Source organism: Dermacentor albipictus, chromosome 2, assembly GCF_038994185.2.
Source record: "Dermacentor albipictus isolate Rhodes 1998 colony chromosome 2, USDA_Dalb.pri_finalv2, whole genome shotgun sequence".
Lineage (NCBI taxonomy): Eukaryota > Metazoa > Arthropoda > Arachnida > Ixodida > Ixodidae > Dermacentor > Dermacentor albipictus.
In genome coordinates, this window is record NC_091822.1 from 145,506,560 (window position 1) to 145,531,400 (window position 24,841).

The 24,841-nt window shown below is 46.9% G+C and overlaps 1 protein-coding gene across 2 annotated transcripts in view; it reads left to right on the forward strand.

Annotated features, from left to right (window-relative positions):
• The window catches only part of Tao (Serine/threonine-protein kinase Tao), a 60,040-nt gene extending 39,292 nt beyond the window's left edge, over nt 1-20,748 (forward strand). For both annotated transcript variants that reach the window (XM_065435603.2, XM_065435604.2), the window contains 4 exons: nt 3,163-3,558; nt 4,002-4,382; nt 9,273-9,455; nt 14,583-20,748. In XM_065435603.2, the coding sequence (XP_065291675.1) occupies nt 3,163-3,558; nt 4,002-4,382; nt 9,273-9,455; nt 14,583-14,828 (1,206 nt within the window). In that variant the 3' untranslated portion in view covers nt 14,829-20,748. The remainder of the gene's footprint in view (nt 1-3,162; nt 3,559-4,001; nt 4,383-9,272; nt 9,456-14,582) is intronic.
• Nucleotides 20,749-24,841: the final 4,093 nt, after the last annotated feature.

Consider the following 24,841-nt stretch of genomic DNA (forward strand, 5'->3'; position numbering starts at 1 on the left):
AAAGTGTGTTTAGCCATTATTTGGGCCCTTCGAAAATTCCGTCCTCATTTGTATGGTCACCCTTTCGATGTCGTCACTGTCCACCAAGCCCTTTGTTGGCTCTACCCTTAAGGACCCATCTGGCTGACTTGCTCGCTGGGCCCTTAAGCTACAGGACTGCAACATCCGCATTCTCTACCGAACCGGCCGCAAGCACATGGACGCCGTCGCCCTTTCTCGCTCACCGGTCTCCACTGATTGCGCTTGCCTATCCGCCCTTGAGCCCATAGTTACATCTCATGCACTGCATAGCATGTCGTCGGAGCAGCGCAAGGATCCCTGGATCAGTGCTCTCATCAGCATCCTTTCTGATCCATCCACCCCTTCACCATCCTGCGCTCTTCGCCACCAGGCTGCCCACTTCTGCATTTGTGACGGCCTTCTTTATCATCCTAATTACCTTTCTGATGGTCGTAAGTGGCTTTTTGTGATACCCCACCATCCCCGTGACTTTATCTGCGACACTTTCCACGCAGACTCTCAGTGTGCGCATGCCGGCCTCTTCAAGACCTATGCTCGACTACGCACCTGACTTTATTGACGCGGCACGTATAATTACGTTCGAAAGTTCATTCAATCCTGTGCTCAGTGCGAATGCCGAAAATCACCTTCTGGATAAGTCTACCCGTCACAACCCCTTCCCTCCCCTAGTCGACCCATTGATTGTGTTGGTATTGACATATACGGACCTCTACCCTCCACTCCAGCAGTCAACCGCTGGATTATTGTTGCAGTGGATCACTTGACCCGCTATGATTATTGTTGCAGTGGATCACTTGACCCGCTGTGCTGAAACAGCCGCTCTGCCGACTGCCACCACCCATGACATTGCATCGTTTCTGTTACGACATTTCATTCTTTGCCACGGTGCCCCTCGCGAACATCTGAAGGATAGAGGCTGCACCTTTCTTCCCGATGCTTTGAAGGCCCTACTCGATGAATGCCGAATCGTCCACTGCACCAGTACACCGTACCATCCAGAAAGTAACGGCATGACCGAGCGCTTCACCCTGTCAGGATTGGGGGCTCAATCCCTTCGTCCGTGGTCCTTTGCCAAGATTGGAGTACGGCATGAATTCGAAGGTAGCTGGCCCATGCCGTCGTCCAACTTATTTACGCTGAGATCGTTGATGAAGTGAAGAACTGCTTCTCATCGAGAACGAGGAAAAAGGGGTTTATTTACAGAAAATTAACTCAGTCTAACATGACTGTTTGAGAAAAATAGTATTAGTCCAACAGGACTGCATGAGAGAAGTGAACCAGTCTAACATGACTGCTCAAGAGAAGTGTCTAACAATCGCACAACCACAGTTTTTATACACTCGATCCGCTGGTCCTACGACGCGGCGGCTGTTCGTTTACACACCACCAACTCGCAGCTGCTCTGAAGACCAGTTTTCCGACACAAAGGCACACACATTCCGAAGCCCAAGCGACGGCGTTGAAGGTGGTGCCGTTCCGGAAAATCGACGCCGCTCGAGGGACGCTCGTTGTTTTGCAACATGCTGAACCGTGAGAGCGCAAAAATAAGACGTTCCCGCGGTAGCTTCTTCAGGCGTGTCAGATCAGCGCCGCGTTGAGGAACTCTGGAATCATTGTCCACACACCAAACTCGTCTTGTCACAATGTCGAAGCGGGCTGGAGGAAGGCGGCGGATTCCAGCGCAAAGGTCGCTTCTTTGAACGCCTCGCAGCTGCAGCGGCGGAGAGCGGGAGGTGCGCGTCTTGCACCCCTTGTCGTAATCGGGTGGCAAGGTGACAATCTTGTTGTGCAACCCGCCGTTCTTTACAACCCGTACTCTTGGCGATATGCTCTCGATGTACGTCGCCTCTGGCCATTCAAACTGGGACCAAGTTCTCCCTTTCGTGACGTATGCTTACAATACTGTGGTCCAAGCAACTACTGGATTTTCCCCTTACTTTCTCCTGTACGAACGAGAACCATCTAATACATTGGATACCATTCTTTCGTATACACCGGACGTGTCCGAAAGTTTTCCGCTATCTGAAGCCGCTCGTCTCGCCATGCCGAGGAATGCCGCCAGTTTGCCCGCTCTTTTTCCACCGAGGACCAGTGGCGGCAGCAATTCCGTCAACCAGCCGACCGTTCCGCACCAACTTTCACTCCTGGCTCTCATATGGCTTTGGGTACCCACTACCACACCCAACTTTTCCACAAAACTTGTCGTAATATACCTAGGACCCTACCGCGTCCTGGAGCAAACGTTGTCCATCAATTACATCGTAGAGCCCCTCACGCCATCGCCGCCGCAACTTGTCCACGTCTAGTCTGTTCGCCTTAAGCCGCCAGGATGGCACCTTTTTTTGCGGAGGGCGATTGTAACGAAGAGTAGCCTGCTTGCACCTCAGCACCATCGCTACCAGTATGAGCTCGTGGTTGCTGTCCTTGACAGAACGCTTGTGTCTGCTACTCATTCGCCTGCGTTTGTTGCTAATAAATCTCTTAACATATTATTTATTTGGGTCATACTTAGTGATGTAGAATTATGGGAGTTGCATACAATTGCATGACACATACCCATTTGTTTATATGTGACGCACTATTTCTTGGCCGCGAGTGTGAGCGGTGGGAGAAGATTTCCTAGCCTCTGCAGTATTGTCTGTCTTACTGTATGAAACGAAGCACAGTGCTCCAAGGCAGGAAGTGGCTATTATGAAGGGTCAGTGCTATAACTCTGGATGTGGCAAGGCTGCCAGATCAAAATCCAAGTCCTCGCTGCGGCATTGTCCGATACGTATAAAACAGAGCATAGTGTTACAATGGGAAGCTCAATAGAGGATGGCAGAAAACTAGGTGGTGCGACAAAATTAGGAAATTTGCGGGTGCTAGTTGGAAGCGGTTAGCACAAGACAGGGGTAGTCTGAGATTGCAGGGAGAGGCCTTCGTCCTGCAGTGGACATAAATAGGTTGATGATGATGAGTGTTACAATGCAGGAAGCGGTTTGTCTGAATGCTCAGTGCTATAGCACTGGACGGGGCAAGGCCGCCAGACCAACAGCCAAGTCCTCATCCTTCTTTTCTTTCACTGCTTGTCCTTTTCTTTGTGTACAGACACATTGTTACGATAGAATCATTCTGTTCTTTGCCATGCCTCTGTTGTAGCTGAAGCACAACCTGGCCGGGGAGAAGCGGCTGACACGCACCATAGCGCAGCAGCAGGAGGAAGAGACGAAGCGCTTCCAGCAGCAGCAGAAGGTTGAGTACAAGTACCTTAAAGAGAAGCTCAAGAAGGAGCTCAGTGACGACAGCAGTGGCGGGGGTGATGCCGCCCTGCGGGGCCACAAGGCGCAACTGCAGCAGCGACAGGCAGAGGCCCTGGCCCGGCTGCAGCGGCACCAGGCAGACTATCTTCAGCTGGAGGTGCGCAAGTACCGGCGCCGGCGCCTGCTGCAGTACCACCGGCTCGAGCAGGAGCTGCTCCGGGAGGAGCTGGCGAAGCGGCAGAGCCAACTAGAGGAGGCACACTCCATGCTTCTGCGGCACCACGAGACCACACAGGCAAGCAATCCTTTGACATGCCTTCGTTTAACGTTGGTACTTGGGGCACTCCAAAATATGGGACTATACCAGCTAACTAGAGCACGGAAACAGCAATGACTGATTTGAATTAAAAGAATATGGTTGTTGTCAGTCTTTGCTCATGTTACTTTGTCTCGTCCTGCAACTGAATGTAGCAAAGAGTTGGTTCAAATTGTATAACATTCAGGTACAGTCCAACTTAGTTATATCTGACGTGTGTTATAAGTGTACGTGCAGATACAGTTTACAAAACAAATATCACAATCGGGTCTATGCGAAAAAAATGAAAGCTTTGCATTTTTGCAGTTTTGCATTTCGATGGTGAATGTAAGCTGCCTTGCCCAACTTTAAATTTTGATGCAGTGCTTGGATTTCCCTCTAGTGTTAATATAAATGTTTTCCCTAATCTCTGCAATCTTCAGGAGCTGGAGTACCGGCAGCAGCGGGGCGTCCACCAGCTGCGGGAGGAGCAGGTGCGCAAGCAGCACCATACGGAGCTGGCCAACCAGCACGAGTACTGCTCGCGGAGAGAACGGGAGTTGCACAAGCGGCACGCGCAGGCCGTCAAGCAGCAGCCCAAGAGCCTCAAGCACAAGGAGCTGCAGATCCGCAAGCAGTTCCGCGAGACGTGCAAGATCCAGACACGCCAGTACAAGGCGTGGAAGAACCAGGTGCTGGCCTCAACGCCTAGGGACGACCAGAAGGCGGTCATCAAGAAACTCAAGGAGGAGCAGATCCGCAAGCTGGCCATCCTGGGCGAGCAGTACGAGCAGAGCATCGCCGAGATGCTCCAAAAGCAGTCGGTCAGTCGTTTTGCCCATGGTCCCTACTCTTTCAGCACGGGGCTGTATTGGTCAATTGATTTTGGGGGTTGTCGTTTCCTGCTCACATTTCAGTGTGAGCAGATTGTAACAACACTTGTGCAGCGATTTCACAGCATAATTACAGTAGAACCTCGTTCATATGTGTTGGGAAAAAGGCCTAAGAAAAAGCACTAACCGGGAATACGTGCTATCCAAAGTTGCTAAAAATTTGTTGCAGACTCGACTATAGTGGACATTTTCGTATTGCCAAGCGTCGCATGAGTCATTGCAGCACTAGCTGCCGATGCAAGCGGAGCTTGTCTGGCTTGAGCTGCCCGAGATGTAATTGTAATTTGTCATTTTCGCAGCTACAATTAACTTATGTTTGCGTTCCTCAAATTTGGCCTGGGTCAGCAGCTTCTTCGGGTAGGGTATTTTGGCAAGAAGTTTTGTTGTACCCACTCCGCGAGAATCATTGCAGCATGAGACGCACATTGTCGTTTTACTATTGTGTAGTGTTTTGAGGCAGCGACAGCGGCACGCTTGGGTATTTCCTATTAAAAGCTTGCAGTATGCTTTCTAATGGTATTGCATCACATGCGCTGTGAAACATATAGGTAAAGGTGCCTATCGCATAGCTGTGGATGCGATGTGCGATTACTGGCAAGGAAATTTGCTGATACCGGTGTAGGAAACGCTCACCCATTTCTTCCTCACATGGGATCTAGTAGCTGGGAAATGCAGCAGTTTGGTGATGTAGTGAATTTTGGTGGCGAAAGACCATGTTTTCCCAGATCATATTAACCGGTAAAAGAGAAGCACAACTGTACTGGGTCACCTTTTGTGTTCTTGATCACTAACGTTGGCGCTGGGAAATCGTACCAAACAGAATCGTAACGACGAGGTTCTACTGTATTGTGAGGCAGTGAAAGTCCAAAGTACTCCATTATGCAACCTCCTATTGCCATGGTGTGTGCCATATCGTGTGCCACAATGGCTGAAGCAGTTGAAGTGGCTTGAGGGAGCTTGCTCATTTTGAATCTAGTGCAGCTCCTTGCTTGTGATTGTCTTTCTCTCTCTTTCTCATGCACAAAAGGGGATCGTGGTGGCACCTTCATTTAAACACGCAAGGCCTTCAAGGTAGACGTTAGGAACTTGGTGATAAGTGTAATTTCCTTTCAGTAGGACTTGCGCTTAGCATCATTCTAGCGCACATTGCCAAGATATGCGGAGGAAGGAACCATCATGGTGCCAAGTGCCCTTGCTGCTGTAAGAGATTATGCTGCATACCAATTAGTCGTGCATAAGTGGAAACATTGCCATACAAGGACATTAAGACACATCCAAAAAAAGCTTAAAATTTTACTATTCTGCCCTGTCTTCAGCTAAAGGTAAATGCTTCACTCACGACTTACCTTTCCTTCTAAAATCTCATCCCAGAAAGTTGGGACACATTATAAGCCCAGATCAGGACCACAATAACATTTCATTACACAATACTAACACTCCCCTTCCAGACATTTACTGTGCTTCTACTTTCAATACTTATTTTTCTTCTATGTTGACCACAGAAGATCAGCTTGATCTGCCGGATGTATTGGAAATAAACTACCAGTATATGTCACCTATAGAAATAACAGTTGACAGTGTCGCATGCATGATAACTAACCTCAAGCTAACCACATCCTGTGGTATTGATGACATTAATTCTAAAATTCTGAAAAACACCGTGACATTATCTAGTAAATTCTGTCTCGCGTCATCACACAATCATTAGAGACTGGTGTGCTGCCGTCAGACTGGAATATAGCAAAGGTCATACCCATATTTGAGTTAGGTAATAAATATGTACTGGAAAACTACCGTCCAATATTATTACCATCTATATTCTGCGAAATGCTAGAACATGTAATTGCATCAAATGTCTACAGCCACCTGGAAGCCAACAAATTCTTCTTTTCAAATCAACACGAATTCCAGAGAAACTTTTCATGTGAGGCGCAATTAAGCGAATTAACAACTGATTTACTTACTAACATAAAAGAGGATCTACAAATTGATTGTGTGTTTCTAGACTTTTCAAAATCGTTCGAACTGGTAGCACATTGCTATTTGATTTTGAAATTATCTGCCCTTAAATTAGATTTTCTTACGCTAACATAGATTCAGAATTTCCTATCTAATCATCAGCAATTCACATCAGTTAATAATTTTTTTCATTTTTTCACATGTTGCTTCAGGTGTACCACAAGGCAGCGTGCTTGGGCCGTTACTATTTCTTATATACATTAATGACTTGCCAAATACCATTTCCTCGCACATGTGCATTTTTGCAGACAACTGCATTCTTTTACGTTCCATTAAAGGTGCCAATGATCATACAATCCTCTAAAAAGATCTAGAACTTATTTCTCTTTGGTGTAACACTTAGCTAATGAAGCTTAATGTTCTTTAATATAAAATTACCTCTTTTAGCCACAAATATATTAATTCTGTTTCTTTAAGACATAACTAACATCACTCTTTTGCATGGTACTTAAATATCTTGGTGTTCACCTACGTTTGACTCTTTTGTGGTCAGTGCACATTGCATACATATGCGCCAATTCTTCGAGATCATTAGGATACACACGTCGCAAGTTACATAATTCTACTAAAAACATTCTTAATCTAGCTTACCTAATGGTCCCCCCACCAAAAAGATCTGATTGAGAAACTCTGATCTATTCAGAATAGGGCTGCGCGTTTTAGTTCACATTGTTATGACTATAACAAAAGCATAACACAAATTAAACTCAACCTCTTGCTACAGCTCTTGCATGATCGTCATGATATAGCCCTGCTATCATTTCATAAATACGCCCATAATACAGCACCATCAGTACTGCCTCTTGAAACTCCTCATTACAGGTCACAACGGTTGTACAGTCAGTTAAATTTCATGCACATCGACGGAAAGACTATTTCATTTAACTACTCTGCTCTTCCAAGAGCCATTCACTTTTGGAACAACCTTCCTAACACCATCGCTTGTGAGAGTGACCAAAGAAAATTTCCGGCTTCTTCTAACAACAAATTTTTCAAACTCTACATAACCTAACGTGTTATTTTTGTCATTGCCTTTCCTGTTATTAATGTGTAGCTATGCTTTAAATACTGTTTTGTTATAGCTTAATTATGTCCTGCTTGCCCTGTAATTCTATTGGTTATATTTTACTGTGTGAAATTTTATTTTTGAAGGAGCTGTTGCATTCAAAAGCATTCTCTTTGTTCCTTGTACATATAGTAACACTATATTTTGTGTATTTGCACATTTCTTACCCTGTATTCTTTATATACAGTGCAGTCCACTTATTACGATGCCGCATATAACGGTGATATCGATGGTTATATCAATGTACGGGTTATAACAATGAGTTGTCTTCAGAGTGTCAACTTATGCATTAGGGCTACGAGAAAAAAAAAATGTATATAACGATCGAAATTCTGCCTTTTGGGCGGTGTTTTCCATGCAGAATAATCGTGAAATTTGTGTTGCTAAGTTCCTCTTAACCGAGATGGGGTGAAAAGTTTGCCTACGCAAGTTCGTATCTGCCGCCATTACTGTGCAGCGCGTGCCGCCATCGCACCGATTGTGAAAGCCACAGAGAGCATTGAAAGTTGGCGCAGCGTGCCACAGATGGCACCAGCTGCTTCACGTCTGCGTCGTTGGCGAGCGCCCAGAAGAAAAAAAAGCGAAGCAGACTGCACCTGAGCTCCCTTTCTACTATCGCCCTCTCTTCCTCAACGAGCGCGGAAATGCGCCACGGAAATGCGCTGCGGAAATGCGTCGCGGAAGCAGCGGTCGGTGCGCCGAGCAAGCGGAAAGCTGTGTCACTTGGGATAAAGCTGCAAATTTTGCATGACTCAAAGTACGAGCGCTGCCTCGTTCTGTGAAGAACCTCCAACGGGGTGATTGTTGTTGCAACATGGACGGCGGCGACGACAGCAGCAGCAGTGACGACGAGATTGACAGTGGCCCATCTTTGACACCGACCCCAACATTCTCGCAAAGTGGACTGTCGTCGATGGAATCGCTCGCTGATTTCATGCACGCTAAATTATAACCGCCTGTATTCGCACAGCCGCTGGACGCAATGCAAACCGCGGTTATGAACCTGAAACTTCCGCGAAAGCAAGTGCAGATTTCTATTTCAGCAAGCCTAATGCTTGACACGCTGCTTAGGAGCATAAATTAACATTTTATTTTTCACAGCCTTTTTTCTACGTAAATTTTTTATCATAAGTGGCAAATTTGGTTTCGGAGCTACAAAGGTATGTTCAGCGGCTTTTTTTCTTCTTCTTCCTTTTTTTTTACGGCACTTTTGATATATAGCGATGATCGGTTATAACGATCAAATTTTTTTTTCTTGATATCGTTATAAGTGGACTGTGCTGTTTGTATTCACATATGTATTTTAATTATTGTACATTATAATCTATGATTAAATTCCCCCCCCCCCTTACAACATGCCTCTAGGGGCCTGTAAGGTATATTTAAGTAAATAAATAAATAATTATGTGGAATGTGGCCCCTTCTGTGCGTACCATTCTTTTTCTCCAAGAAATGTTTGCACCATTTGGGACTCGTCTTGCTTCAAGACAATAATCGTCATCTTGCGTGCCTTCCGTTTCTTTGATGCTGTATGCCCAGTACTTCCTGGTCACAAATGGCATACGTGTTATCAGCGTGACATAATATTCTTGTCAGGAGAGCAAGCAAGACAGATGACGATTATTGTTTGGCAAGGGTGCACACATATTTTAGAGTATTCCCTTTAGCTTTTGGGGTGCTCTTCTATGTTTGTTGCTTGCTGCATCGCTGTGCTCTCTCCCTCTTGACACTTCCAGATCCGCTTGGACGAATCTCAGGACACAGAAGTGCGCCAGCTGAAGGAGCAATTGCAACAGGAGTTGGAGCTTCTCATGGCGTTCCAGTCCAAGATCCGCATGCAGGCCGAGGCCCAACGCAACCGGGAGCGCCACGAGCTGCAGGAGCGTGTGTCGGTGCGCAGGGCCTTGCTGGAGCAGAAGGTGCGTTGCTCAGTTGCGCAGCATTCAACGTTTTGCGTCCTCTGCACTGTGATGATTCCTACTAGACAGATAAGTGTTACTCCTGAAGCGATGATTGAATTGACAGGTCTTGCTAAAAAAAGAACGTAATTCTTGTGCAACATTGCGAATATGAAATTTACAAACCGTGAAACCTGTTGCCTAGTGGCACGAAAAATTACAATAATTGCAAAAGTCCTTCTTTGGCTCAATTGCGCGTGCCGACAAGCATGGGATGGGATGCTACTTTTGCATTCTGTCAGGCGAACCGCTGCAACATTGTCGGCATACACTCTTGCAAAACTCTAAATTGTATGAAAAGCATCCACTACACGAGGCGCCACTGCGACGGGTGCATACCCTGTAGGAGTGACTTAGCCATCACATAAAGCAAAATTTTCATAAACATTCCTGGCGATTTCGTTGTCGCTTATTTCCTGGCAAACAATGATGCAATCGGCCTTGACGATTGGGAGGGTGCCTATCGGTGCTTATTAAGCAGGGATTTGACTGTGTTGCCACCTAAAAGTGTGCTGTTCTTGTCAAAAGCATCAAAGCTATCCCTTGGTCCTGCGATATGGCTCATGTATTGCATATGGGGCTCCAAGACTCTGAGAAAGAATAACGGCAGCCATGCAGAACCCATTTCCAGAGTAATCTTGGCATGGCATCATCCGGCATCACAACGTCCATTTCAAACCAATCAATAACCATGCTGGTACAGTAGAAGCCCGTTGATACAATCTCACTTTGTACGATTTCCCAGCGCCAATGTTTACGATTTAGAACACAAAAAATTTTCCAATACGGTTAAACTGCTTTTTTAACGGTTATTATGTTTCCCGAAGACTAGGGATGTGCAAATACCAAATAGTAGATCTCGAATCGAATATTCATTAGAATCAAGAACGAGAAAAAGTAAGCCGAATTTCGAATAAAATATCAGCAACCTTTTAACAGAACTTAATGCTTACAAATGTTAGGCAAGAAAATACGGTGCTGTACATGCTTGGGAGTCTCCTAGCATTGCATAACAAGAATGTTGCAAGCTGTCAGTAACATCAGTACATAGAAGTCCATGTACAGTACGGTCTGCTCTAATTAAAAGGAGCACTGAATTAGTGTGCGAGCATTGATTGCTACTCAGTTCTAGTATATGAAGGTCTGGAAAATATTTCTTTTATCAATAGCATTTCTGTTGAATGTGATCAAATTCTTTTTTTTTTCCCCTCTGAAACTACTGATTTATGACGTTTTATTGTACTGAATACCAATAAGGTTCTCAGTATAATTGTAGACCTGTATTTTCCTGCATTTTTTTATTTATTGTGTAGAAAGTTCTGCTTTCCATTTGTTGTTTTTCCGAAAGACAGAAGGGCTATCCCAAATTTTCGGTAGGTGGTTTATCATAAGGTCACACTGCGCGACAGACAGGACTGCGCATCACATGACTCTATCACCGCTCCGCACGTAGCCGGCACCAACGGTAAAGAGCAGGCAGCATTTCATTATCAGGTTCGGCTTGATTTGCCACCTCGAAGATTATGAAATCTTGAGGGCTACGACAAGTTTGCATAGTGCTCGCTACCGCCACTCCCTCCTTCCTTCATTCCTTTTTCATCCGCTGTCTCGCTTTCGTTAACGACATTATTTGTCGGTTTTCTGAGCGTCGCGTGGCTGCTGCGAATATATCTGCGTCGATTTGGCACCAAACCATAACTTTATTCGCCAATGCCCGATGAAGCAGTGCCATTTAGACCTAATGGCCTAGGTAGTGTGGCTGTGATGAAAATTCACTGCTGGTCGATGTGGCAACGGGCTGCAACCCGTCACGGAATTAACTTGCTGCTAATATCAGTGATTGTTCCCGAGGTAGTAAGTGATGGTTATATCGACAGCTGTTGAGGCGACGTAAGGTTCGTCGCCCCATATCCAACGCAAGTTGCGCGCTGCTTTTGTTGCTGTTCCTTCTCTCCATGTCTCGTTATCATTTTGTTCGATCCTGTCGACCCATCCAAACCTTGTACCGACAGAGGCGGCCCCAGAGCCGGCACTGCCCTTCGAATTGTGGCGATTGGCTGCTGTGTGTGTGCAGTCCCTCCATCGTGCCAGCATTAGAGAGCGCTTGTGAACAAAGCCAGCTACTGCGTCAGCTGGGGCAGCCCATCCACGGTGCGCTCGGCACTCCATTTGCACCAAAAACAAAGTGAAAGGCTCGCTTGGGCGGCATCAAGCCCGAGGGGCTCCATGCGACACTGTGCAGGTCTCTACACCAAGCATATTGAATTATTCAAACGTTTGCTACACAATTTGAATCGGTGATATTCGAGAATTCGCATATTATATCTACATGGATGCATCTTAACATATATGTACATTGCTGTTTGTACAATGCATTATATTCCTTCTTTGAATTTGCCCTTCGTGCTTGGACCTAAAAGGTCTGCAGTATCATGTAAATAAATAAAATAAATAAATAATTAAATAAATGAACCCCTAATGAAAACACAATCTTTCTGCACCTGTGTTCTTTACAACTCCAAACTGTGATCACATGACATGCTTTCTGGCCTGTAGATCCCATCTGAACAAGAAAAGGCACGAGGTATGGGCGATCGAGAGCAGCAGGTGCCTGTCACAGCAGCTTCCCCGAATTATGTGCACTTTATTTTCTCTTTGAGTCTATAGGGGTATATTACTCAGGCTCGCGCGTGCGCACCTGACCCTTCTCTGGATCGCACAGCGCCGGCGGAGCGGCAGTCGCTCCCTAGCACTTTCGCAGCAGCCCTAGCAGTCAGAGCTGTGACCCCTAACCGGCGGTTCGCAGTGAGTTGCGACCACGGCGGGTTCAGGCCAGTGGGGACAGGGTGAGTCTCAACCTAAGGTGTTTATTCACCTTAGAGTACAGTGATTCCAACAGACAGCAACAGCCACAACACACACAAACACAACACAACACAAAACCTCAGCGGCGGAGCATTCCGCACGTCTGGGGCGAAACAAACCGCACAATGTGGGAACCACAAAAGAGGCTGATAAGAGTTCAGCTCACCCAAAAGTGGATCCGCGCTCGGGCCCTGGAGCGGTGAGTCGCACACAAAGGCCGGGCGCAACAGGGGGGACGGCGTGCGGCGGTCTCAGCGGCTGATTTGAGATGCGGCCGTTCGCAAGCTCTTCCACCGTGAGACAAATGTCCCTCGGGGGAATAGCGCTTCTCCCGAGCGGCGGAGAGGAGTCTCCCCGGTTCCAAGAAAGAGAAAGGAGGGAACGGGGTGCCTTGGCTGCAGCGTCGCGGCCAGACGCGAAGAGCAGCGGGAGCGGCGAAGGTGCCCTCTCCCCGCTACCCTCCGCGAGCGAGCACGTGATTATCGCGTGATAACCGCGTGGCCGCTCCCGAGATATCGGGATGCGCGTGCGATCCCCACATCCCCGCCCCAGGGCCCGAGCGCGGATCCACTTTTGGGTGAGCTGAACTCTTATCAGCCTCTTTTGTGGTTCCCACTTTGTGCGGTTTGTTTCGCCCCAGACGTGCGGAATGCTCCGCCGCTGAGGTTTTGTGTTGTGTTGTGTTTGTGTGTGTTGTGGCTGTTGCTGTCTGTTGGAATCACTGTACTCTAAGGTGAATAAACACCTTAGGTTGAGACTCACCCTGTCCCCACTGGCCTGAACCCGCCGTGGTCGCAACTCACTGCGAACCGCGGGTTAGGGGTCACAGCTCTGACTGCTAGGGCTGCTGCGAAAGTGCTAGGGAGCGACTGCCGCTCCGCCGGCGCTGTGCGATCCAGAGAAGGGTCAGGTGCGCACGCGCGAGCCTGAGTAATACCCCTATATTTGGCGCCCAACGTGGGGCGGTGAGTCGCACACAAAGGCCGGGCGCAACAGGGGGGACGGCGTGCGGCGGTCTCAGCGGCTGATTTGAGATGCGGCCGTTCGCAAGCTCTTCCACCGTGAGACAAACGTCCCTCGGGGGAATAGCGCTTCTCCCGAGCGGCGGAGAGGAGTCTCCCCGGTTCCAAGAAAGGGAAAGGAGGGAACGGGGTGCCTTGGCTGCAGCGTCGCGGCCAGGCGCGAAGAGCAGCGGGAGCGGCGAAGGTGCCCTCTCCCCGCTACCCTCCGCGAGCGAGCACGTGATTATCGCGTGATAACCGCGTGGCCGCTCCGGAGATATCGGGATGCGCGTGCGATCCCCACAAGTCGCACCAGCTCGACGTGTGTTGGAATTTCCTACCGCAACAATTCTCACCAAGTGGGCATGTCAAAACTTCCCACCAAAATGCCTCACCCAAAAGAGCTGCGGTCGCAGGCCAAATTCAAAGAGCATGAACATAGTAAGCTGCCGAAGCTCCCATACAGCTCTTCATTGTTTGTGTCTTGTGCTGCAATGATTTATGCAATGTTTCGTATTACAGAGATGTTAACTAGGGTTGAGTCTGCCAAATTTTTTTAGTGACTTCATGGCTTATGTTTTCCCACTTCTTATGTTTTCCCACTTCTTATGTTTTCTTGTCTAGTTTCTTGGCTAGTTTTTTTTTACAGAACGTATGAACGAGGTTCTACTGGTATCATAGTTGATGATGATAAGGAATTCGCGTCATGAAGAGTTCTTTTATTGAAACCACATGTAGTACACTTCAGCTGGGCTTACAATGCGGTCATTGCGCAGAGTAAAAGTGCCAACGCACCGCTGGAATTGTGTTGGTTGACTGTGTCGTGCAAACTTTAGGAGCTTTGGGTTTAGCAAAAGGTCCACAGAGGCCCACTACACAGCCCAGCAGCACGTCTCTAGTGGCCCACAGTGGTGGAGGAGTGGCTACAGAGTTCTGCTGCTGAGCACACAGTCGCAGATCTAGTTCTCAATCACGACGGCTCCAAATATATGGGAGCAAAATGCAAAAATGTTCATGTACGTGGACTTAGATGCGTGCTAGAGCATTGCAGGTGGTTAAAATTATCCGGAGCACTTCACCATGGCGTCTGTCATGCTCTACCCTGTGCAGTGGCTGTAAAACCGTCAACAAACACATTGTAGAGATGAGGCATGTGGCTGGGCCTAACAAGCAGACCGGGCTGCGTACACAAGTGCGACACCTGTGTGCTCGTTCCTTGCAGATGGAGCTAGAGAAGCAGCAGTTCCAAGAAGAGAAAGCTGAGCGGCAACGATTGCTATGCGAGCGGCAGTCGCGTGAGATCGAGGCCTTTGACGAGGAGAGCGCCCGCATGGGCTTCAATCCGGTCGAGATAGCGGAGGCCTCCCGGGAGTCCTTAGGTTCGTCGGATGCAGACAGCCTGGCTGGCAGCACCCTCAGCCTAGCCCACAGCAACAGTGCCAGCTCCTTCACCCACACGGCCCTCTGAGGCAACTCCCCCTCTCCCTCACCTCCTCCTCTCCTCGTCACACATTGCAGTGGTCAGTCACGGCAGTCTGCCACACTCACGCAGGCCAGTGTGGAGTTATTCTTCAAACACAATGGTGCATGGTGCAAGGGTGGTGTGCCGTGTGCACTAGGCTGTCTTTTGCTTGTGGACGCAACTTCCCGCAGACCTCATGGGTAGTAGGCACTAGAAAGAAGTACACCACCTTGGCCAGGATTTTGTAGCGATACCTTTTTCGATGCTATTACTTTTTGCATTTTTCACACATCATCAGTGATCATAGCGACGCTTCGTCCGCATTACCAGTGGGATCAAGCAGCCAAGAATGGTAGTTGATATCAGGTGCATATAATCGAGTTGAAGAAACCTCTATAATATTGAGGGCCTATTCGCTCAACCACTCATTTGTCTGAAGAAAGTAGTCGAGGTACTGCAGTCATTGCAGAGATTCAAGATTTGTTTACTGTATAAAGCATGGGAACAAATTGCCTGCTCTGGGAATGGTGTAAACTATCTGGCTGCAAGAACTGTGAAAAAAAAAATTCTTTTAGTGCCAGACTGGAGGGGCCACACTTGAGATCTGCGAGAAGCAACGAGAGAATTGTGTCATTGCTGCTCATGGTGACGCCTACTCTGGCATGCTTCCCATTTTGGATCATACCTCCAGGTGCTACGTGCCTGAAGCTGTGCAGTACAAGGTTGTTAAAATACTTGTCTTGCTGAGTCGATTATGTTCACTTGGGAAGAACTTTCGAGAACTCCTTGCTCTGCTCTGATAGGCAGTGTGGAGAATATTGCTCTCTCTCTCTCTCTCTCTCAGTCACATTTCTTTTTTGTTGCAATCAAATGGTAGTTTTGCATGCCATTGTGACAGAATGAAATTTCTTGATAAATAAACCTGCAGCTGGTCAGTCCTCCCTAAGTGTTGCAAATCAGAGCTGCAAGCAGGACAAGCATTCCAGGTCATACTTGCACATTCTGCACTGTCTCAGTTGTACAGTGCAGTCAAACATTGAAGAAGTTAGATGAAAAAATCTTGTTTGTTATATTGGATGATTATTATAAGAGTAGACACGATTGGGTCCAGCAGTTATGTTTCTGGGGCTTCCTTTTAGTACCAGAAAGGACCAAGCCGTTGCTTTAGATATCTTCCATTTGCTGTTCATGAATGATGCAAGCACTGTCGTGCATCAGATGAATCAAGTGTACAAAAGAGTGTGATTACTAGTTGCTTTAGGAAATGTTTTCAATTTTTTGTTGCTGGTTTACATATTTTAAGCTACCACTGGGATGGTATGCCAACAGGCCCTGCATTTTTGGCTACATTATAAGACTAGAGCACTAATTTCCCTGAGGCATAGCTAACGAAGCTTTATATTTCCTTTGTTGTATCTGATAGTTCATTGCATTAGTGTTTGTTATGTCAAAATTTGACTGTATTACATTTAGCTGCCGTAAAGCTCACAGTGCTTAAGTTCTTCACGTTTATGAAGTGACGCTGTTGGTTATACTTTCAGCGCTGTGGTATCTAATGCATGGAAGGAGAATGCCAGATTGCCGTGTAGTCCACTTCATTTGGAGCACTGCACCAAATGTTTTTTTCTCGTGCAGTGCTGTTTAATTGTTGCTACAGCTGGCAATATTGTCCCGTTTGTGGAGTCGGGCCTATCATTTCATTCAGGCCAGCGGCACCTAGTTTATCATGAAGGAATTAATGAATGCATCAATTATTTTTGTAAAGCTGGTTATGGCCTAATTAATTGGAAAGAGGTGTGTAAGGGGCCCAGGAGGGAAACGGGACATTCTGGGAATCAGTGGCCATAAAAGTGTGCATATATTATTACAAACTTGAGCTCACTTACTGTGAGAGGCAGTTTTGAGGCCATGAAACAAGAAGTAGGGAAGAAGTTAAAATGCTTATAGTACAGCTGGAACAAAATCTCTCTCTCTCTTCTCTCCCTCCTTTTGGTCTTGTAACAAAAACACACACACACGAACTTCTGAAAGCTTTGGTACATGAATAATATGAGGAAAAGCCAATTTGAAATTTGATAATCCAGAAAAAGTTTTGTATCGTAATGCATAAGGAATTGAGTGGCTCATCATTCTGCCATAGGGTGGGGTCTGAATGCTCATCAAAGACATGCCTTTTAGTTCAGCATAGCCAATGCAGTAAAGCTGGATTGCAACACTCATCAGGAAAAGTATGTTTAGCTAATCTATTATGTCTTCAATAGGTATTGTGAGGTGCAAACTGCAAAAAAAATTGTCATAATTCACAGCCAAAGCCTCCAGTCTGCAGTTAAGAACTGCTCTGTTTGGGCCCCATACTCAATTCAAGAACGTCCCTATCAGTTGCAGGCTTCATATTTAAACCGTAAAGTTCTTGCGTTTCTTCCTAGTTTCTGAATCTCGAACACCTTTGCAAAATCCAGCTTTATGTATCCAGCTGACCTGGAGCCCTTTTGGATGGACAGCTGCACTCGTGGTTTCGTGCATATAGCGCAGGGAAGGTTACGGTGAATTCCACTGGCTGGTTTGAAATACTATTAAAAAGGCATGCTCATTTTGTAGGCTCATTTTGTAGAAGATGCAGTAGCTTTTACTGATATATTCAAAACTAGACTGTCTAATCTAGTGAGGAAACATGTGACTGTGCGCATATTCTGCCAGACGAGCACCCATTCTTGTCTGCGGAGCAGAAGAAATGGTTGCTCCCCAAATGGACCAGCGGAATTCTCCATTTATTGCAACACTTGTTTGCTGCATACGTGATTTCAGTTTGTCCATGGCACCATGCAGCAGCGTGCGAGCGAAGTGCATTGTCACACGTGCACACACACCTCCGCAGTCTGCGCGTGCTCGTTTATTAAACCTGACGAGACAGTAACCAGATAAAGAAATGCTGCCAGGTGGTTATGGCTGGCCCTGGCCTTTGGTGGCAGACTGCCTGGACTGTCCCGTAGGCCTGACCATGTTGATGAGTGATTGTCCCCCTTTACAAAAAACCCTTCTTGTTGTTGTAACTGGCACCCCGAGGCTGCCGTGGCATGGTTGGTGGAGTGTTGACCTGACCCTTGGTTGTTTTCCTCCCCCGGTATTTTTGGTCAGTGCAGTGCATTCTGTGTGCAGGGCACGCTGCCGCGCATCCCACCCAGGAGTGCCATTGAAAGGTGGTCTGTTATTTTTTTTTTTCTTTCTTTAAACGAGTGTGGCGGGGAGAGAAAAGTGCGAATACTATAGGTCGATTTTCTTCTTTCTGGTGCGTTACTTTTTTTTTCATTCTCCTTTTTTAGCGCTTTTTTTTTTCCTCTGCCCATTTTTTTGTCTTGAGACCCATTCATTTTTTTTTCGAAGGGCATGCCATTTTACGGTGCTAAAAACTTTTATTTTTTATTTTAAATGCTGTACCCAGTGCCCTCTGCGTCCTTTACATAGTTTCCCTTTTAGTGCAACATTTTTTTCCAGCCCCCCCCCCTTTTTTTATAATGTGCTGCTGTTAGCCTTTTTTTGACAGAGAAGGCTGGTACCCTTCCCCTTCCCCTTTCTTTTTCTTTTTAATAGAAATTACTGTGCTCTACTTTTTGTGGCCAGTCCAAGTAGTCTTTGATTGGTTCAGTTTTCTTTTCTTTTTTAATATATATTTCATTTTTCCCTCCCCCTTAATTTTTCTGGTGCAAAGCTGGCATTGACATTCAATGCCTCTCGGTTCTGGCAGAAATAGTGAGTAACTTGGAAAAATCCGGTGTAGTGTGCGCTGCCAAAGTCGCAAAGTTTCTTGGATGCCATTTTGATGCTGTTGAGACACTGTAGGCTTCCTCTGCTCAGTTTTGATGATCAAATTGTAATAGTCTGAGGGGTGTTAAAAAAAAGAAGAAGAAGAAGAACGGTGTGCGGTGACAACTTTGTTTTTGGATGGATTGCAGCTGCTTTCATGCAGCCTGCAAACCATAGTTTTACTAAGTAAGTAAGAATGCACAAAGTGTACAAACATCTGTGCTAAATGTTAGCAATGTTGAATCTGGCAACCCAGGTGTGTGTCAGGGTTTTAGAAGAATCGCAGTGAAACTCTCATCATCATACGGGAGTTTTATGTCTGTGAACCTCGGTCCTTTGGTTGTTTTGCTTTCTCTGCAAAACAAATGTCCTCTCACACCTTAAGCCAAGATTTATAAATAGCCTGCATGTGCTAGCCCTGTGTCTGAGCAGCAGCTGAACAAAGCTTCTTTGGATGCGACGCTGCTTGGGTATTGATGCCCATTTTAGCAGTCTTAAGGCTGTAGCTCTAAAGTGGCAACCGAACTGAATATAGGTTTGTCCGATTCTGAAAAGCTCTAAGCAGTGCAATTCGTGCTGTGCCAGGCTACACCCACTCGCTGCCACGTTCATGGGTGCACCGCACTGCGGCAGCACCTTGGTGCGCCTTACTTTGCACCTTGTGCAATCGAGGAAGGAAGTGCGGGGTGTGCTGCAGCACCACCGAACAGTCGAGGACCTAGGTGTAGGGAATATTGGTTGCATTGAATAGACCTTATATTTCTGATGTGTAGTTGATGCATTGTTGCCGGTGTGTCCATTTTGCTCAGTGCTGTGACCGTACTGCAGTCCCTGTCGGAGTGTGTTCCCCATGGTTACCAGCTGAAGCTGATATCCACGCGGTGTTCATTTCAACTCGTGATAACATCGTGGTTACTGTATTGTGCAAAATGGATAATCCAGCATCTTGTGACACTGAGCCCCCCTTCAAAAAAAGAAAAAATATATTCATGTGGTTGCCGCTCAAATTTAGTGCATCTCGATTTCTGTGCATGCATACCGAGGAAGCTTCTCTTCTTATTTCTGCTCGCATTTGGGTGGTGGTGAACAGAGTTCAAGTGCCATACATTTTGTAGGTCTTGCGTTTAAAACAATTTTGGCCTAAAATGAAAGGGCAAACCAATGTGACAACCCTTCTTACAAGCACACACACACACGCATGCACGCACACAAAAGAAAAGCAACAAGTGCAGATTTTGTAATGCCCATATTAGAAGTCGGTGTCATGCAGGTGCCATTAAACGTGCTGTTGCCAGCGAAAGTTTGCAAACCACGGTACAAATTAAAAATATATATATATTACTGCAGCCTAGGCATGCAACATGCCTCCAGGAAGCTGGAAGTGTCCGAACTTGGGTGTCATGTGGTCACTAAAGTGCTGCATCCCTCAATGTCTACAAAGTGGCTTGGAAGCTTTAGTTCTTTCAATGCTCCCACTGTCACAACACTTTTGCTGGTAACGGTACAAGAGATTGCAGTACCACAAGTTGCTCTTTTTCTAAACAAGCAAAAAATGAAAATTTTGGACTAATGGCCATTTGTTGCTGCACATGCACTCGTCTACAGCGGTTGTAGTAAGCCCTGCCCGATGGAATCGTGGTCATATTTCTGAGAGCAGGAAAAAAAATTGTGAAAAGCTAGCGCACTGTTCACATACAGCTCAAGATGTTCTTGTGCACTTTGTTGCTGTCATTTTATACGAGCCTAGTAGATGGATGTTCCTCAAGACGAACAGTCTTCCGTTTCAGTGACGATGAGTGCTTGGAGATTTTGTAAGCTGCCCATTCCTTTTTATGTCCGCCTTCTCTCTGTCCCTCAATTTTTTTTTTAATTTTTTCCCTAGGCACATTAGAAGCACCAAACAAAGAAAAACTATTGGGGCATGCTACCTACATTTTTATGTTGACCCCATAAGTTTTTGTTTTTCTTCATTATTGTGTGCTACTACCAACTTGGCCCCTGCCCAACAGTTCTCCTCTTGATGTAAATAGTGCTGTATAAAAAAAAATACATCAACTGGGTTGTATAGACAAGGTCACATGCACCTTTGCCAGTGAACGAGCGAATAAATGATTTCGGAAGAAAGTGTGGTGTTCTTGGTTTCTCATGGGTTCTCGGTGGTTGTCACAAGTTGCACATACTGCTGGTATGACATGAATCTTGCAAAAGAAACTAATGCCAGAAGAAAGACTGTTGTCATTGTATTTGACTCGTTGCATTCTGACCAAGGATGTGTTAAAACAAAATTGTTGGCGTGGCAGCACCTGCAGCTTGTTACCAGCACAGCTGAAGCCAACGCTTGCTCAATCTTCACATCGTAGAGGGAGCTACGGCAGCTGGACTCTGCTCGCATTTCAAGTGCTCTTGCTCTGTTCATGCAATTACTAGTCTAATAGGGAAATAAGGGCTCTTAATTTCTGGCTACAAGAGTTGCCTTTGGCTGATTAGTTGTATCATGACCTGCCTTAAATTTTTCAGGAGGGTCAGGTTTCATTCTCAAATGAATGACACCAAGATAAACATTGTGCGAGATCTGCTAGGTAAAATTTGCCATCTTGAGCCTGCACGAAGTGGAAAAAAGACCCTTGTGCTGTTTTTTGGTGCCTGTAGTAAGTTGGCAGTCCAGCTTTATTCATGGGATGTCATTTCCACTCGCGTGACCAAGTGCTTTCTCTTCAAGTCGTGACACCTTCAGCTTTCTCGATACAGCTTTTTCATTTGTTGCACTAAGGACCCTGGAAATGCTGAAGAAACAATGGACTTTTTATTTTCTTGATTTTATTTTCTATTGAAAGCACGAATTCTCTAAACCTTAGGAAAAACACAGACAAGCATCTGAGTGAATCTATTGTAATGCTTTGTTATTACTACCAACCAATTTTGGTTTCAGTACCCAACATGGGTGGATCGGGTCATTCATTGGTGTTATCCGCCCCCAAGATTGTTCCAGCTGCCACACAAGAGCGCAGCCATGAAAAATGCATGCAGCACTCAAACTTGTTTATTTTCTTATGGGTATCACCATGTCTAGCCTTATTTGCTACGTCTGCTAATTTTGCTGTCATCACGAAGCAATGTCGACACCACATCCGTCATGACCTACTTTAGTATCTGAATATTTAGTATCCCAACCTGTCCGCTTGCCAAGTGTCATTGTATGTGCGAGAAGCTTGTGGTAGAGTTTGTATGACTTCAGAAATATTTTGATATTCCTTTAAAGAAAAGCTATGTTTCACTAGTGTTAATTTAATTGTGTATTGGCTTCAAGCTAATTTAGCTATGGTACTTTATCAAAGAACGTAAATAGCTTTTTAAATGGACATAATATTGCTACAAGGCACTGCAGTAACAAATGACGAGAAAACTGACGGAAGGTGAAGATCGCCGACAGTCGCGCGCACGGCTCCATCTTGTATGCCTGTCTTCTGTCCATTGTATATGGGCACATTCACACCGGCGACTTGAGGAGGTCGCTCGACCATTTGCGACTCGCAATCAAAAAATTACCGACGATTACGTTACTTCCTAATGCGAAATTTGAGCGCAGCAAATAAGCTGTTTCACCTTTTCGATAGATCGAGAGATTGAGCCTCCGCTTCGGCGGTGCGAACGGCAGGGTCTTCTCGGCGGCGGCGATGAGCTTCTGCTTCAGCCTCGCTTACTGCTGGTTGCTCTCGACGGCGGCGATGAGCCTACGCTTCGGCGGCGCGAACTGCAGGGTCTTCTCGGCGGCGGCGATGAGCTTCTGCTTCAGCCTCGCTTACTGCTGGTTGCTCTCGACGGCGGCGATGAGCCTCCGCTTCGGCGGCGCGAACGGCAGGGTCTTCTCGGCGGCGGCGCTTAGCCTCTGCTTCGGCGACGCGTACTCCTGGGTCATCTCGACGGCGGCGACGGTAAGCTTCTGCTTCGGCGGCACGCACCTCTGGATTCTGACGGCGACGGCGCTGGGCCTCTGCTCTGGCAGCTCGTTTAGCAGCAGCAGCAGACGGAGGACTTACATCGGTCGTCTCGCTCATGGCTCAGAAAGAACTGGCAGATAATTTCGCAGTGGCGAACGGCAGCGGCAATTTCGGCTCGGGCGGTGCACATATACAGATCCGCCGCCACCGATCTGGCTCTCTGATTGCCACCGCACAGGGGTTGCATTGGAGGAGGAGCGAAGAAAGGAATTAAGTTCGAGCCGGCGCTTTGACAGCCGGAGACTCGCAGGAAGAGGGGGGCGGCGTGTACACCCAGCGGCAAACGATGGGGGCAGAAGCGCGCGCAGCAAGCGGACAACACGATAAAGGGAGGAGGGAAGAGATAGCAGCGACTGACTGATGCCGCTGACGCCGATAGTGAGTCAACCCCAGCTGCGGAGTTGGTTTCAGGGACAACGCCGCCGATGCCGACACAAACAATATGATACCCTCGCTTCCGCAGCGCTAAGAACCAGGTTACAGTGCTCTAGAATATATTCTAGAGCACTGTAACCAGGTCTAGCCGTGGGAAGGTGGTCACGTATTCGTCGACGTGCCGGGGCCTACGTGAAATAGCCGGCGCGTCGGCAACTGAAGAGCACCCTATCCGCCACACAAGAACAGGGGGGGGGGACCCTTTCCTCCTCTTTCTGCATGGCGGCGACGGTGTTCTATGCAGTCACGCTATCTTGACTCTCTATCGGCGTCAGCGGCATCCAGCGGTATCAGTCGGTCGCTGCTAGCGCTGGGGGGATGAAAGGGGGGCGGAGCTGGTTACGAGGCCGACGACAACGCCGACGACGACGCGAAACCCAGGAACGGACGCCAAAGAGCTGCGCTCTAAAAGCGACCGAAGGCGACTGATGTTCACACCGGCAAGCCCGGCTGAGCGCGACCCGCAAGTCGCAATCCCGGAGATTATCGTTCTCAGCGAGAACTCTCGGAATCTACGCGGAATTTGAATGCGACGCCGGAGGAGGCCGGATGTAGACACACGAAAGATCACTTCCGGTGCGCCGCTGATTGGTTTATCAGTTTTGCGACCACGGTCGCGCGACTGAAAAATCGCGCGGAGAGCGACTCGCCCAAAATGGTCGCTTTTCGATAAAGGCGACCGTTTGCGACCATTTGCGACTGGTCGCAAAGCGACCAACTTGGTCGCGCGACCTCCTCAAGTCGCCGGTGTGAATGTGCCCTATATCTTGTAAATATATTGTCAAGCGTCTTTTCTTCTTTAAGTAAAAAAAAAAATTAACGATGCCTTTCTGCAGTAGGCTCTGCAACAAAATCGGCTGAAGTGACAGCGTCTTAGCTGCCTGGCCAAGGCCTGGCGACCTAAATGTCACTTGAACGAGTGAGTGAGTGAGTGCGTGAATAAACTTTTATTCGGTCCAGCAAAACGCGCACCTGGCGAGTGCCTCAGGTGCTGTGGAATTCGCACAGCATCTCGCACACCATCTCGCTCTGCTCTCAATTTCACAAAGAACAGTTTTTTTCTCAATGGCTGGTTTGAGGCGTTATCAGGATTACTACATCGACACAAAACTTTTCTGTTGCAAAGTAGCATCAGCTGACCATGAGAAGTGCCTTTAACCCTAGGAGGGCCCATGACATGGCCGTGCAATTAGTTTCAGTTTATTGTTTTAACTTGAGAGGTCGATGTGGTCACGCACGCAAAACGCTGCATGTTTCAACCTAAAATTTCAGCTTGAATTTGCTGCCCCCGAGCCCCTCCAACCGAGCACTGTTTTGGCACAGCTTGTGTGGTGTCAAGAAGTACGTTGATACGATCTCGCTTTATACGATTTCCCGGCAGCAACGTTGGCAGTCGAGAACCCTCCAAAAATTACCCAATACAGTTATACTTTTTAACTGTTAAAGGGACGCTAAACGCAAATACTAAGTTTGGCTAAACTGATAGATTAGTGCTCGAGAATCTAAGGCGGTTATATTATTGCGAACAGAGCCTTAATAATCGAGAAATTGAGGTTAATGCAGGACATGATTAGAGACTCCTCCGGGGCATTCACGCACTTGCCTGGTGACAAAAGCACTCCTCAGGTAAATTCTGTCTTTAGTACTCAACTACTCATTGCAAAAGACATCGGTGTACTATATTATAAGACGAAATAAAATGCTAAATGTCCATCTCTATTTAAATTTTAGAAAAAGACTGAAATTACCTTTGACAACGACGCGGGCGGTCGAAAGGTTTCGTTT